Source organism: Oncorhynchus tshawytscha, linkage group LG28, assembly GCF_018296145.1.
Source record: "Oncorhynchus tshawytscha isolate Ot180627B linkage group LG28, Otsh_v2.0, whole genome shotgun sequence".
Lineage (NCBI taxonomy): Eukaryota > Metazoa > Chordata > Actinopteri > Salmoniformes > Salmonidae > Oncorhynchus > Oncorhynchus tshawytscha.
Genome location: NC_056456.1, coordinates 33,531,854 through 33,547,739, shown reverse-complemented (window position 1 = coordinate 33,547,739; position 15,886 = coordinate 33,531,854). Strand labels below are relative to the sequence as shown.

Here is a 15,886-nt window from a genome sequence, read left to right as displayed (position 1 = left end):
CCGATACCGATATCTGATATTTTCCTTGCCCAAAAAAACCAACCAATACCGATAACTGATATTTTTTTGTGGCCTTGTAAGCATTCTAGTACAGTTAAATAGTTAACACACACACATGGACGCAGCGGTCTAAGACACTGCATCTCAGTGCAAGAGGCGTCACTACAGTCCCTGGTTCGAATCCAGGCTGTATCACATCCGGCCGTGATTGGGAGTCCCAAAGGGCGGTGCACAATTGGCCCAGCGTCGTCTGGGTTTGGCCGGGGTAGGCCGTCATTGTAAATAAGAATTTGTTCTTAACTGACTTGCTAGTTAAATGAAAGGTCACACACACACACACACACACACACACACACACACACACACACACACACACACACACACACACACACACACACACACACACACACACACCACACTGACCAAAAATATATTTTGTTGGCATTTACATATGTCCCCATTACCAGGCTTTCCTCAGTACAAAAATCTTGTTGACCCACTGTGCTGTCAGATTCAGCATGCTCATGGGGCTGACATCGCTGGTCCAAATGTCAGTCGTGAAGCTTACCGATATATCGTGCATTCCTAGTAATTCCTAATTGAATCCAACCAGAGTTAGGATATCTAACAAGTGGAATTGTTATCACCCACAACCTGCATTCAGAATGACTTCCAGGGCAGGGAAGATTAAATACTGAGACTACCTCAATCATCTAAACTGGAACAACCATCTCAGTATAGGGTGCAATAAATCCAATTACTAACAGAATAGATTAGTTTATAAAACTGCATGTTATTTATCTTTGTATAGCATAAAATGATCCAATCAACCAATCAATGTACATTCATAAACACTGATGTTAGAGTAAAACAAATTATGCTGAAAAGTTCCCTGACATAGAGCATGCTGGGAAATATTATACAGTTGAAGTCGGAAGGTTACATACAATTAGGTTGGAGTCATTATGTAATGGTTTTCTTCTGGGGAAAGAGAGGCGGACCAAAATGCAGCGTGGTTAGTTTTGTACATCTTTAATAAAGATGAGAGTACAACAATCTACAAAACAAGAAACGTGAAAAAACCAAAACAGTCCTATCTGGTGCCACAAACACAAAGACAGGAACAATCACCCACAAAACCCAACACAAAACAGGCTACCTAAATATGGTTCCCAATCAGAGACAATGACTAACACCTGCCTCTGATTGAGAACCATATCAGGCCAAACATAGAAATAGACAAACCAGACACACAACATAGAATGCCCACCCAGCTCACGTCCTGACCAACACTAAAACAAGGAAAACACACACGAACGATGGTCAGAACGTGACACATTAAAACTAGGTTTTCAACCACTCCACACATTTCTTGATAAAAAACTATTGTTTTGGCAAGTCAGTTAGGACATCTACTTTGTGCATGACACAAGCCGTTTTTTCAACAATTGTTTACAGACAGATTATTTAACTTATAACTCACTGTATCACAATTCCAGCAGGTCAGAAGTTTACATACACTAAGTTGACTGTGCCTTTAAACAGCTTGGAAAATTCCAGAAAATGATGTCATGGCTTTAGAAGCTTCTGATAGGCTAATTGACACCATTTGATTCAACTGGAGGTGTACCTGTGGATGTATTTCAAGGCCTACCTTCAAACTCAGTGCCTCTTTGCTTGACATCATGGGAAAATCAAAAGAAATCAGCCAAGACCCCAGAAAAACAATTGTAGACCTCCACAAGTCTGGTTCATCCTTGGGAGCAATTTCCAAACGCCTGAAGGTACCACGTTCATCTGTACAAACAATAGTATGCAAGTATAAACACCATGGGACCACACAGCCGTCATACCGCTCAGGAAGGAGACGCGTTCTGTCTCCCAGAGATTAACGTGCTTTGGTGCGAAAAGTGCAAACCAATCCCAGAACAACAGCAAAGGACCTTGTGAAGATTCTGGAGGAAACGTCAAGTATTGTCAAGTATTGACATAACCTGAAAGGCCACTCAGCAAGGAAAAAGCCAATGATCCAAAACCGCCATAAAAAAGCCAGACTACAGTTTGCAACTGCACATGGGGACAAAGATTGTACTTTTTGGAGAACTGTCCTCTGGTCTGATGAAACAAAAATAGAACTGTTTGGCCATAATGACCATTGTTCTGTTTGAAGGAACAAGGAGGAGGCTTGCAAGCCGAAGAAGACCATCCCAACCTTGAAGCACAGGGGTGGCAGCATCAAGTTGTGGGGGTGCCGCGCTGCAGGAGAGACTGGTGCACCTCACAAACTAGATGGCATCACGAGGAAGCGAAATTATGTGGATATATTGAAGCAACATCTCAAGACATCAGTCAGGAAGTTAAAGCTGGGTTGCAAAAGGAAACGACGCAGAGGAAGCGACGCAGAGGAAGCAACGCAGATGACGAAGAGCCGGATGCCTCGTCCGGACCCGCAGAAGACAACTAGGAAAGCTGCCCGTTACCGTCAATATTACTCGCCAACGTGCAATCATTGGACAATAAACTGGACGAGGTACGATCACGAATATCCTACCAACGGGGACATCAAAAACTGTAATATCCTATCCTTCACGGAATCGTGGTTGAATGACGACATGGATATTCAGCTACTCCGGCAGGATAGAACTCCGGTAAGACGAGGGGAGGCGGTCTGTGCATATTTGTAAACTGTTGCACGTAATCTAAGGAAGTCTCTAGATTTTGCTCGCCTGAAGTAGAGTATATTGTGATAAACTGCAGGCCACACTACTTGCCTGGAGAGTTCTCAGCTATACTTTTCGTGGCTATTTATTTACCACCACAGACAGATGCTGGCACTAAGACCGCACTCAGTCAGCTGTATAAGGAAACAGGAAAACCAGAGGCGGCGCTCCTAGTGGCCGGAGACTTTAATGATTTGAAACTTAAATCAGTCCTACCAAATCTCTATCAACATGTTAAATGTGCAACCAGAAGGGAAAACATTCTAGATCACCTGTACTCCACACACAGAGACGCGTACAAAGCTCTCCCTCCCCTCCATTTGGTAAATCCAACCACAACCCTATCCTCCTGATTCCTGCTTACAAGCAAAAATTAAAGCAGGAAGCACCTGTGACTCGGTATATAAAAAAAATGGTCAGATGACGAAGATGCTAAACTACAGGACTGCTTTACTATCACAGACTTGAACATGTTCTGGGACTCTTCCGATGACATTGAGGAATACACCACATCAGTCACTGGCTTTATCAATAAGTGCATTGAGGACGTCGTCCCCACAGTGACTGTACGTACATACCCCAACCAGAAGCCATGGAAGGGCTTCCGATTTCAAGGTGCGGGACTCTAACCTGGAAGCTTGCACGAAATCCCGCTATGCCCTACGACAAACCATCAAACAGGCAAAGCATCAATACAGGGCTAAGATTTAATCATACTACACTGGCTCCGGCACTCGTCGGATGTGGCAGGGCTTGCAAACTATTACAGACTACAAAGGGAAGCAAAGCCGCGAGCTGCCCAGTGACACGAGCCTACCAGGCAAGCTAAATCACTTCTATGCTCGTTTCGAGGCAAGCAACACTGAGGCATGCATGAGAGCATCAGCTGTTCCGGACGACTGTGTGATCACGCTCTTCGTAGCCGACGTGAGTAAGACCTTTAAACAGGTCAACATACACAAGGCTTACACGGCATACACGGATTACCAGGACGTGTGCTCTGGGCATGTGCTGACCAACTGGCAGGTGTCTTCACTGACATTTTCAACATGTCCCTGATTGAGTCTGTAATACCAACATGCTTCAAGCAGACCACCATAGTCCCTGTGCCCAAGAACACAAAGGCAACCTGCCTAAATGACTACAGACACGTAGCACTCACGTCCGTAGCCATGAAATGCGTTGAAAGGCTGGTAATGGCTCACATTAACACCATTATCCCAGAAACTCTAGACCCACTCCAATTTGACAGGCTGCCCCCAGGTGGAGAGGGTAGGTAGCAACACATCTGCCACGCTGATCCTCAACACTGGAGCTCCCCAGGGGTACGTGCACAGTCCCCTCCTGTACTCCCTGTTCACCCACGACAGCATGGCCAGGCACGACTCCAACACCATCATTAAGTTTGCTGACGACACAACAGTGGTAGGCCCGACACAAGAGTGGTAGGCAAAGCTGCCTGCCACCCAGGACCTCTACACCAGGCGATGTCAGAGAAAGGCCCTAAAAATTGTCAAAGACCCCAGCCACCTCCAGTCATAGACTGTTCTTTCTACTACCACATGGCAAGCTGTACCGGAGTGCCAAGTCTAGGACAAAAAGGCTTCTCAGCAGTTTTTACCCCCAAGCCATAAGACTCCTGAACAGATAACCAAATGGCTACCCGGACTATTTGCATTGTGTGCCTCCCCAACCCCTCTTTTACGCTGCTGCTACTTTCTGTTTATCTTATATACATAGTCACTTTAACTATACATTCATGTACATACTACCTAAATGGCCTGACCAAACAGTGCTCCCGCACATTGGCTAACCGGGCTATGTGCATTGTGTCCCACCACCCGCTAACCCCTCTTTTTATGCTTCTGCTACTCTCTGTTCATCATATATGCACAGTCACTTTAACGATACCTACATGTACATACTACCTCAATAAGCCTGACTAACAGGTATCTGTATAAAGCCTTGCTATTCTTTTTTCAAATGTCTTTTTTACGGTTGTTTTATTTCTTTACTTACCTACACACACACACACACACACACACACACACACACACACACACACACACACACACACACACACACACACATACCTTTTTTTTCTTCGCACCATTGGTTAGAGCCTGTAAGTAAACATTTCACTGTAAGGTCTACACCTGTTGTATTCGGCGCACATGACAAATTATCTTTGATTTGATTTGATTTGAAATGGGTCTTCCAAATGGACAATGACCCCAAGCATACTTCCAAAGTTGTGGCAAAATGACTTCAAGACAACAAAGTCAAGGTGTTGGAGTGGCCATCACAATGCCCTGATCTCAATCCCATAGAAAATTTGTGGGCAGAACTGAAAAAGCGCGTGTGAGCAAGGAGGCCTACAAACCTGATTCAGTTACACCAGCCCTGCCAGGAGGAATTGGCCACAATTCACCCAACTTATTGTGGGAAGCTTACGGAAGGCTACCCGAAAAGTTTGACCCAAGTTAAATAATTTAAAGGCAATGCTACCAGAAGCTAATTGAGTGTATGTAAACTTCTGACCCACTGAGAATGTGATGAAAGAAATAAAACCTGAAAAAAATAATTCTCTCTACTTTTACATTTCACATTCTTAAAATAAAGTGGTGATCCTAACTGACCAAAGATAGGGCATTTTTACTAGGAATAAATGTCAGGAATTGTGAAAAACTGAGTTTAAATGTATTGGGCCAAGGTTTATGTAAACTTCCAACTTCAGCTGTATATGGTTCTATGTAGATGTCACGTTCTGACCTTTATTTCCTTTGTTTTGTATTTATTTAGTATGGTCAGGGCGTGAGTTGGGTGGGCAGTGTATGTTTGTTTTTCTAGGTTTTGGGTATTTCTATGTTTCGGCCTAGTATGGTTCTCAATCAGAGGCAGGTGTCATTAGTTGTCTCTGATTGAGAATCATACTTAGGTAGCCTGGGTTTCACTGTGTGTTTGTGGGTGATTGTTCCTGTCTCTGTGTTTGCACCAGATAGGACTGTTTAGGTTTTCGCACATTTATTGTTTTGTTAGTTATTTCATGTCTAGTTCCTTTATTAAAGAACATGAATAACCACCACGCTGCAAATTTCTTGGGGGGGAGGCACAGGGAGAGTGTGGCAGAGTCAGGAGCCAGACCTGAGCCAACTCCCCCTGTTTACCGTAAGGAGCCATGGATGTTATCGGAGCTATCGGCGAAGCTGAGGGCTGAGTCTGAGAGGGTCGAGGAGTTATTGGACAGAATGGAGGAGAGTGAACGGATGGGAGCGGTCTCATCGCTACAACTCCCGTACGGGCTCGGGAGAGACGAAGGTTGAAAGTCATGCGTCCTCCGATACACAGCGCGCATCCAACCCGGAAGCCAGCCGCACCAATGTGTCTGGCAACCTTGGTTAGCGCGCACTGTGCCCAGCCCGCCACAGGAGTCGCTGGTGCGCGATGAGACAAGGACATCCCTACCGACCAAGCCCTCCCTAACCAGGCCAATTGTGCATCGCCCCACGGACCTCCCGGTCGCGGCCGGTTACGACAGAGCCTGGGCGCAAACCCAGGGACTCTGATGGCACAGCTGGTGCTGCAGTACAGCGCCCTTAACCACCCGGGAGGCCTCCAGTTGCATCATTGCCTGGTACGGCAATTGCTCGGCCTCCAGAGGGTAGTGCGTACGGCCCAGTACATCACTGGGGCCAAGCGTCCTGCTATCCAGGACCTCCATACCAGGCGGTGTCAGAGGAAGGCCCTAAAAGTTGTCAAAGACTCCAGCCACCCTAGTCATAGACTGCTCTCTCTGCTGCTACACGGCAAGCGGTACCGGAGAGCCAAGTCTAGGTCCAAGAGGCTTCTAAACAGCTTCTACCGCCAAGCCATAAGACTTATGAACATCTTAATCAAATAGCTACCCAGACTATTTGCATTGCCCCTATTCAGTGCATGTGTCTAATAGAATTTGATTAGATTTGTTTTGAAGAATGGGAGAAACTCAACGTCTTTCAACAGAGTACTGATTAAAGGGTTTGAATACTTAAGTGAATGTGATATTTAATTTTTAAATTTTAATACATTTGCAAAAAAATTTAAAAACTTGTTTTTGCTTTGTCATTATGGGGTATTGTGTGTAGATTCATCCATTTTAGAATAAAACTGTAAGATATAAAAATGTGGAAAAAGTCAAGGGCTCTGAATACTTTCCGAATGCACTGTTTACTGTTACCCATTCTCCTCCTCTCACATTTTCCCTTTGCTTGTGGACTTCAGTGCACAACACAACAGCTGTCTGTGATCAGGCGAAAAAAAACCTCTCAAAGCCAAAACTTCATACCATATCCACTAACTGATAAACACACCATATTAGCTAACATCATAGGCAACATAGCTACTAGAACTAACCCGTTAGTAAAGCCACAATCCAATCCATGTGTACAATTACGCAATACAGTGTAAAGCAAGCAGTTTAGACGTTTCAATGGTGGGCCCCAGTGACAATAAATGAATCAAACCGAAAGTTTACCTTGACTCGGAAGAGTTAGAACGTTGGATTGCCTTAGCCAGCTAGCTAACATAAATAGCATTCCTCTCTGTTTGAGTCAGGTTGTTGAGTAGGCTAAATTAGCTGCAGTAGCTAGTTAAATGAAAGTGGAAAAAAATACAACGAAATATAGCTACAGTATCTCTCTCTCTCTCTCTCTCTCTGCTCCTTCTCCTTTTTTTCCAAAACTGTTCAACTATTGTTTGTCTCTCTCTTTGAGTCAACTACTCACCACAGGTTATGCACTGCAGTGCTAGCTAGCTGTATCTTATGCTTTCAGTACTAGATTCATTCTCTGATCCTTTGATTGGATGGACAACATGTCAGTTCAGGCTGCAAGAGCTCTTGGAGGACGTCCTCCAGAAGTCGTCATAATTACTGTGTAAGTCTAAGGAAGGGGGTGAGAACTATGAGCCTCCTAGGTCTGTTGAGGCCAGTAGCGGTGCGTGGGTAAAATCACTGGATCAGAATTGCCATTATAGTTATTGGCCAGTACAGAGAATTAAGTAAAACCCCAAGTCACAAATACCAATCTCCATCCATGGCTAATTTAGGAAAAGGCTCATTCTAGCTAGATAGCCACCAGAGGGCAACAATACAACGAGATGCAACAATTCAAGATGTTTCTGTCAATGACGTATGCTCTCGATGTGATTTGTAAGGAGTGAGGCCAAAATCCAAGCTGGCTTCCATTGACAACTTTTTGGGGTGCGCATGGACCATTCACAGTTGAGCTCACTCAGTTTGGCAATTTTTTAATACTTTTTTATCAAGGGAAGCCAAATGCTCGCTGGCTTCCATTCCATTCAATGCTTTTGGCAGCAACAATGTCATACTTGTTTGGACCAGACAGCATCAGATAGATGCCCTACACATACAGAGACAGAGGGGGGCTGTTTCGCTCACTCGGATGCTTTCTCCAGTGAGATACATTCAGCCTCATGCAAATTGAAGGAAAATTATGAAAAACAGATAGATGACAGATAAATGATTTAATATGTATTTATTTTTTGAGGGGGGGGGGGCTGGCTTCCCTTGACATCCATTAATAGGCTACACACCACTGGTCGAGGTGACTGTAGACCTTCCTTGCAAAACAGTTTGTTTCAAAGTATAGTTTTATCTAAAAAGGATAACTTTTTTATGTTTCAGTATTTACATTTGTCTGAAATTCACTGAGTCGGATGTTCCTCCCCTTCCTCCTCTGAGGAGCCTCCATTGATCCCGTCTGTTAATACATATTAACATGGGCTTAGGAAATGAATAACAATGTACAGATTGTGTACATAAGCTCCTAGAGAGGAATGTCTGGTGTTTGGAAAGAACTTCGGAAGGCTCCCTGCTGTCTGCGCGCCAATTCACCTCACATGTCCCTAGGCAAGTAATAAGCGTGGGAGAGGGACTTTAATGTCCTTAACATCCGGTTTGTTGATGTCGCATTCAGGCCAACCCCAGGCCCAAATACCATATCAATGTTTCGAACACACATGCATGTGGGTTCCGTACAGTGCCAGTAAATAAAATATGAAACCTTTAGAAAGATTGCCCTTTACCTCTACACGGAGGGCCGCAGTGCAGCTGAGCGCAACAGCGCATAATCAATCAAGATGTAGATCTCAGTTGACAATGCATTACACGATCACATCGGCCTTTACAACTAAAAATAAATAACTGCTACCAGACAGTGGCACTTTGCTATAGTATCGGCGGGAGCTTGTTACTGTTTGACTTAGTTGGGGGAATGTATGGATGGAAACCATAATTCAACACAAATTGGGTAGGTCAATAGAAGGCTACTTCAGAGTCTGAAAGAAATTGTGGGCGTGGAAGATTTGACTACACTTAACCATCCATTTTATGACAGCCCATTCACTAGAACGAGAACCTTCTGAGCTGCGATATTGATAGGCTACCATATTAAGACATTTAAAATAAAAAAATATATTCATTTCCCCAGAGTGGATAAAAAGTAACCTGTAAGTAGCCTATCCCAACGTGTCAAATTTAATAGTGTGCTCTCACCTGAACAGTGCTGCAGTCCATAACATTATTATTAACCCGGATTCAGGTTAGAAGATTGGAAGTGGAGATGTTGGGAAAACATTTTCTCTGGGTTTGTCTCCTTTCGGTGTCAATTCCGTTATGTTTCGCCGAAGACCTGAAGAGGGATGCGCACATACAGCATGAAAATGATTCAGGTGAAGCTATTTTGCATGTTTTCTGTTTTGATTAAAGCCGGGTTGCGCGATTTTGTTGCTGGGAGAAAAGATCACACCTTTTGCACATAAATTAATGGTATATTTGCCATTACGGACAGATTGCTTCATAGGGCTATGGTTTGCGTTTGGATTAAGGAACTATGGCGAACAATTTTAATTATTTAACTTGTGAAAAATAATGTTGACAAGATTTTAACCAAAAGCTTACAATTTACTTAGCATTAGTCATGACCTATAAAATTATGGCAGTTGACTAGATAAACCACATGCAGTTCCCACGCATGTCTCCAAATACAATTTGAATTGCTGTGCATAACATGTGGAAATGTAATACTTTTGTATAACCTTTTTATTATTAAAACTATAATCGAAATCAATTAACTTTAAGCCATCATATGAGTTATTGCATCTGCTTTTGTGTAAAAGAGATTAAGTCTCTAAAACCAGTTACTGCTTTGAAAGCCTTCAGGGGACAAAGTCTCCATTAAGTCTATGAATCAGGATTGGTTTACTTTAGCAAGAAGTGCACACAATTATTTGATTAATTTGTAATTAAGATGACAAAACCCAGATGGCCGTCTCTAGTCCTCTCTGTGCTTTAGTCTTTTTGGCAATACTCATGATATGTAATTATTAAGATGAATAATATTAGTTGTGTACGTTTTCTTATCACAAAGAATTACAAATTGTGGTTGTACATACAACATTCTGGCAGTACAACAAGTACCATTCATCACAAGGTTGGTCTGCAAAGTAGACATTTTTCAGCCTCCACCCACTGATGCTATATATGTACTGCATCAGATGAGCTCTCTATGATGGCACTATTTTGTAATTAAGACATTTATACCAAAAGGTTGTGTTCTTCAAGGGATAGTTCACCTGAATTACAAATGTACTTCATATTATGGACTCACACGGGGTCGGACTGGGACCAGAAATTGTCCCTGACATTTCTGCACACCAGCCCGTTTAAAAAAAAAGTGGAAATGAAAAGTGTCCTAGGTGTATTATTAAGTTGAACCCATCATTGGGGGCAATACATTTCATATCTAATCATAAATCCTTGTTTTATATTTCTATGAACTATAGTTTGGAGCCAAGGGAAACCCGGAAGACTGTTTGCCAGGAGACGGATTTTGCCACATCAGGGACAGCACCACGTTGCAGTAAGTTGTACATTTATCTCCTTAAAACTATAGCAGGAACAATGTACATTTATCTCCTTAAAACTATAGCAGGAACAATGTACATTTATCTCCTTAAAACTACATCAGGAACAATGTACATTTATCTCCTTAAAACTATAGCAGGAACAATGTACATTTATCTCCTTAAAACTACATCAGGAACAATGTACATTTATCTCCTTAAAACTACATCAGGAACAATGTACATTTATCTCCTTAAAACTATAGCAGGAACAATGTACATTTATCTCCTTAAAACTACAGCAGGAACAACGTACTAAATCATGCTTAAAGAGGTTGTATGAAGACCGTGAGAACGTGAGCTGGGTTTAGACCGTCGTGAGACAGGTTAGTTTTACCCTACTGATGATGTGTTGTTGCAATAGTAATCCTGGAACAGAAGTGGAAGAATTACTGTAGGGATTAATAAACCTGATACTAATCAATCTAAAATGTCCGGAAATAATTTAGGAGCTTCTAAAGAAACTCAGTCAAATAAACATGTCTTTGGCTCCATCCGGTGGTTGGCTGCGTCATTAAATCACTTAATATCAGGTGACTTTACATGACGTCAGAAAAATCTCCATCTGCCCTCCTTCACAGCACACACAAATATAGTTTACAGGGCATTTACACTATACAGTGCCTCCAGGGGGTATTCACACCCCTAGACTTTTTCAACATGTTCTTGTGTTACAGCCTGAATTTAAAATGTATTAAATTGAAATGTATTGTCACTGGCCTACACACAATACCCCATAATGTCAAAGTGGAATTATGTTTTTCGAAATTGTACAAATGAATTAAAAATGTTAAGCTGAAATGTCTTTAGTCAATAAGTATTCAACCCTTTTGTTATGGCAAGACTAAATAAGTTCAGGAGTAAAAATGTGCTTAATATGTCACATAATAAGTTGCATGGACTCACTCTGTGTGCAATAAAAGTGTTTAACATGATTTTTGAATGATTACCTCATCTCTGTACCTCACACATACAATTATCTGTAAGATCCCTCAGTAGAGCAGTGAATCTCAAACACAGATTCAACCACAAAGACCAGGGAGGTTTTCCATTTCCTCACAAAGAAGGGCACCTATTGGTTGACAAATAAAAGCAGACATTAAATATCCCTTTCAGCCTGGTGAAGTTAGTAATTACACTTTGGATGGTGTATCAATACACCCAGTCAGTACAAAGATACAGGCTACAAAGATACAGGCCTCTAAACTCACCATGAGGCCAATGGTGACTTTAAAACAGTTACAGAGTTTAATGGCTGTGATGGGAATAAACTGAGGATGGATCAACAACATTGTAGTTACTCCACAATACTAACCTAATTGACAGAGTGAAAAGAAGGGAGCCTGTACAGAGGAACAATATTCCAAAACATGCATCCTGTTTGCAACAAGCACTAAAGTAATAATGCAAAACATTTGGAAAATCAAGTATCTTTTTGTCCTGAATACAAAGTGTTATGTTTGGGGTAGATCCAATCCAGTACATTACTGAGTACCACTCTCCATATGTTCAAGCATAGTGGTGGCTGCATCATGTTATGGGTATGCTTGGAATTGTTAAGGACTGAGGAGTTTTTCAGTATAAAAAAATTAACGGAATAGAGCTAAGCACAGGCAAAATCCTAAAGGAAACCCTGTTTCAGTCTGCTTTCCACCAGACAATGGAAGATTAATTCACCTTTCAGCAGGACAATAACCTAAAACACAAGGCCAAATATACACTGGAGTTGCTTACCAAGAAGACAGTGAATGTTCCTGAGTGGCCGAGTTACAGTTTTGACTTAAATCTCCTTGAAAATCTATGGCAAGACTTGAAAATGATTGTCTAGCAATGATCTACAACCAATTTGACAGAGCTTGTGTCACGTAATTTTCAAAAATGTCTCAATTGTTTTTCACTTTGTCATTAAGGGGTATTGTGTGTATATGGTTGAGATTACAAAATAATATTTAATCCAATTTTAATTCAGGCTGTAACACAACAAAATGTGGAATAAGTCAATTGAGTCTGAAATCGCTACCAAAGGTGATTCAACTAAGTACTGAGTAAAGGGTCCGAACACTTTTTCCTCAACTTAGATTCCAGGTTTAATCAGTGTGTTATAACATCCTTTAGGGGACAAGTCAAATAAAAGGTCAAAGAGCAGAGAGCGAGGCACAAGAGGCGTGGCTTCAAATCCCACTGCTGACACAAATGTAAGGTAGACAGTAAAGAAGGAATCCATGGACACTGTGACTTCAATGTTATGTTCATGGACACTGTGACTTCAGTATTACATTCATGGACACTGTGACTTCAGTATTACATTCATGGACACTGTGACTTCAGTATTACACTGTGACTTCAATGGACACTGTGACTTCAGTATTACATTCATGGACACTGTGACTTCAGTATTACATTCATGGACACTGTGACTTCAGTATTACACTCACGGACACTGTGACTTCAGTATTACATTCATGGACACTGTGACTTCAGTATTACATTCATGGACACTGTGACTTCAGTATTACATTCATGGACACTGTGACTTCAGTATTACACTCACGGACACTGTGACTTCAGTATTACACTGTGACTTCAATGGACACTGTGACTTCAGTATTACATTGTGACTTCAATGGACACTGTGACTTCAATATTACACTCATGGGGACAAATAAAACAGAAAGTTAAACCCTATGAGCAGAAAATGAGGCACCGAGCTCTAAACTGAAGAACTCCCACAAACGTGCTCTTTATACCAGAGCCAGAGCATCCTCGCAATACACGTCCTACTTTCAAAATATCTTGTGATTTAGTATGTATTTGTCTATGGGTGAAGTTGGGTGTTTCAGTATGTATTTGTCTATGGGTGATGTTGGGTGATATAGTATGTATTTGTCTATGGGTGATGTTGGGTGATATAGTATGTATTTGTCTGTGGGTGAAGTTGGGTGTTTCAGTATGTATTTGTCTATGGGTGATGTTGGGTGATATAGTATGTATTTGTCTGTGGGTGATGTTGGGTGATATAGTATGTATTTGTCTATGGGTGATGTTGGGTGATATAGTATGTATTTGTCTATGGGTGATGTTGGGTGATATAGTATGTATTTGTCTATGGGTGATGTTGGGTGATATAGTATGTATTTGTCTATGGGTGATGTTGGGTGATATAGTATGTATTTGTCTATGGGTGATGTTGGGTGATATAGTATGTATTTGTCTATGGGTGATGTTGGGTGATATAGTATGTATTTGTCTATGGGTGATGTTGGGTGATATAGTATGTATTTGTCTATGGGTGATGTTGGGTGATATAGTATGTATTTGTCTGTGGGTGATGTTGGGTGATATAGTATGTATTTGTCTGTGGGTGAAGTTGGGTGTTTCAGTATGTATTTGTCTATGGGTGATGTTGGGTGATATAGTATGTATTTGTCTGTGGGTGAAGTTGGGTGTTTCAGTATGTATTTGTCTATGGGTGATGTTGGGTGATATAGTATGTATTTGTCTGTGGGTGATGTTGGGTGTTTCAGTATGTATTTGTCTATGGGTGATGTTGGGTGATTTAGTATGTATTTGTCTGTGGGTGATGTTGGGTGATTTAGTATGTATTTGTCTAAGGGTGATGTTGGGTGATATAGTATGTATTTGTCTATGGGTGATGTTGGGTGATATAGTATGTATTTGTCTATGGGTGATGTTGGGTGATATAGTATTTATTTGTCTATGGGTGATGTTGGGTGATATAGTATGTATTTGTCTGTGGGTGATGTTGGGTGATTTAGTATGTATTTGTCTATGGGTGATGTTGGGTGATATAGTATGTATTTGTCTATGGGTGATGTTGGGTGATATAGTATGTATTTGTCTATGGGTGATGTTGGGTGATATAGTATGTATTTGTCTATGGGTGATGTTGGGTGATATAGTATGTATTTGTCTATGGGTGATGTTGGGTGATATAGTATGTATTTGTCTATGGGTGATGTTGGGTGATATAGTATGTATTTGTCTGTGGGTGATGTTGGGTGATATAGTATGTATTTGTCTATGGGTGATGTTGGGTGATATAGTATGTATTTGTCTATGGGTGATGTTGGGTGATTCGGTATGTAAATCATATTTTTCTCAATGGCGTTCCAACATATTTTTCCCTTTGGGTGAAGTTTCAGAAACACGAGCCTGTAGCCCCTGCCCGGCGGTGTGGCCGTCTGATGGATAGCTGTGCCCCTCACACCCCCTGCTGTGACCCCTGTGCCTCTTGCCGCTGTCGCCTCTTCAACACCATCTGCCACTGCTGGAGACTGGGCCCACACTGCCCCAAGAAGACCTAGACACACACACACACACACACACACACACACACACACACACACACACACACACACACACACACACACACACACACACACACACACACACACACACACACACACACACACACACATATACACTACACATGCAATACACACCACACACCATACATAACTCTTCACCACATATACACACACAACTGCCACTGTTGGAAACTGGGCCAGCACTGCCCCTAGAGGAACCAGAGACCCTGTACAGGAAAACACACACACTCACACATACACATCTCACAGAGACTGCTAGACATCACACTGATACACTTGCACAGGTAAACACATACGGATACAAAAACATGGACATACTACACAGATATATATGCTTAAATGTTTTGGACCTGATGAATGACACATCACGTATCGCAAGGCCCACAACATAGGTTCAATGACACATCACATATCGCAAGGCCCACAATATAGGTTCAATGACACATCACGTATCGCAAGGCCCACAATATTTTCTATGTATGTATATAAACGATGTATGGATGTGTTGTGGATATGTAACAGTATATGTTTCCTGCACAACTGTATTAATTCTGCTTTTGTATAACTGTGCACCTCTGCTACTGTAGATTGTAGGTCATGTCGAGCCAATGCTAACCCATAAAAACATCAAATAACTTCCACAAACATCCTCTCTATATTTTCTCTATTGAATAAATAACTTTGTTAGCCTCACTCATCTACTTTTTTATTGCTATTCTCACCAGTTATCCCTGCTGGCAAAACATATTGCTGTATGCTCAATAACAGGTTTTGCTGCTGTGGTTACATATATTTTGAAACTACTAGCAAACTCCCCAGTGGATTAAAGTGGATAAAAGGTAGTGAGAGCTTGGG

The 15,886-nt window shown here is 41.8% G+C and overlaps 1 protein-coding gene across 1 annotated transcript; it reads left to right on the top strand.

The window, feature by feature from the left end:
- The first annotated feature begins 9,115 nt into the window (after positions 1-9,115).
- LOC121841219 (agouti-signaling protein-like) lies at positions 9,116-15,152 on the top strand. Its single transcript, XM_042308282.1, has 3 exons — positions 9,116-9,449; positions 10,563-10,639; positions 14,840-15,152. Exons 1-3 carry the CDS (start codon positions 9,341-9,343, stop codon positions 15,005-15,007), a joined length of 354 nt encoding a protein of 117 aa, XP_042164216.1. The 5' UTR covers positions 9,116-9,340; the 3' UTR covers positions 15,008-15,152.
- The last annotated feature ends 734 nt before the right edge of the window (positions 15,153-15,886 follow it).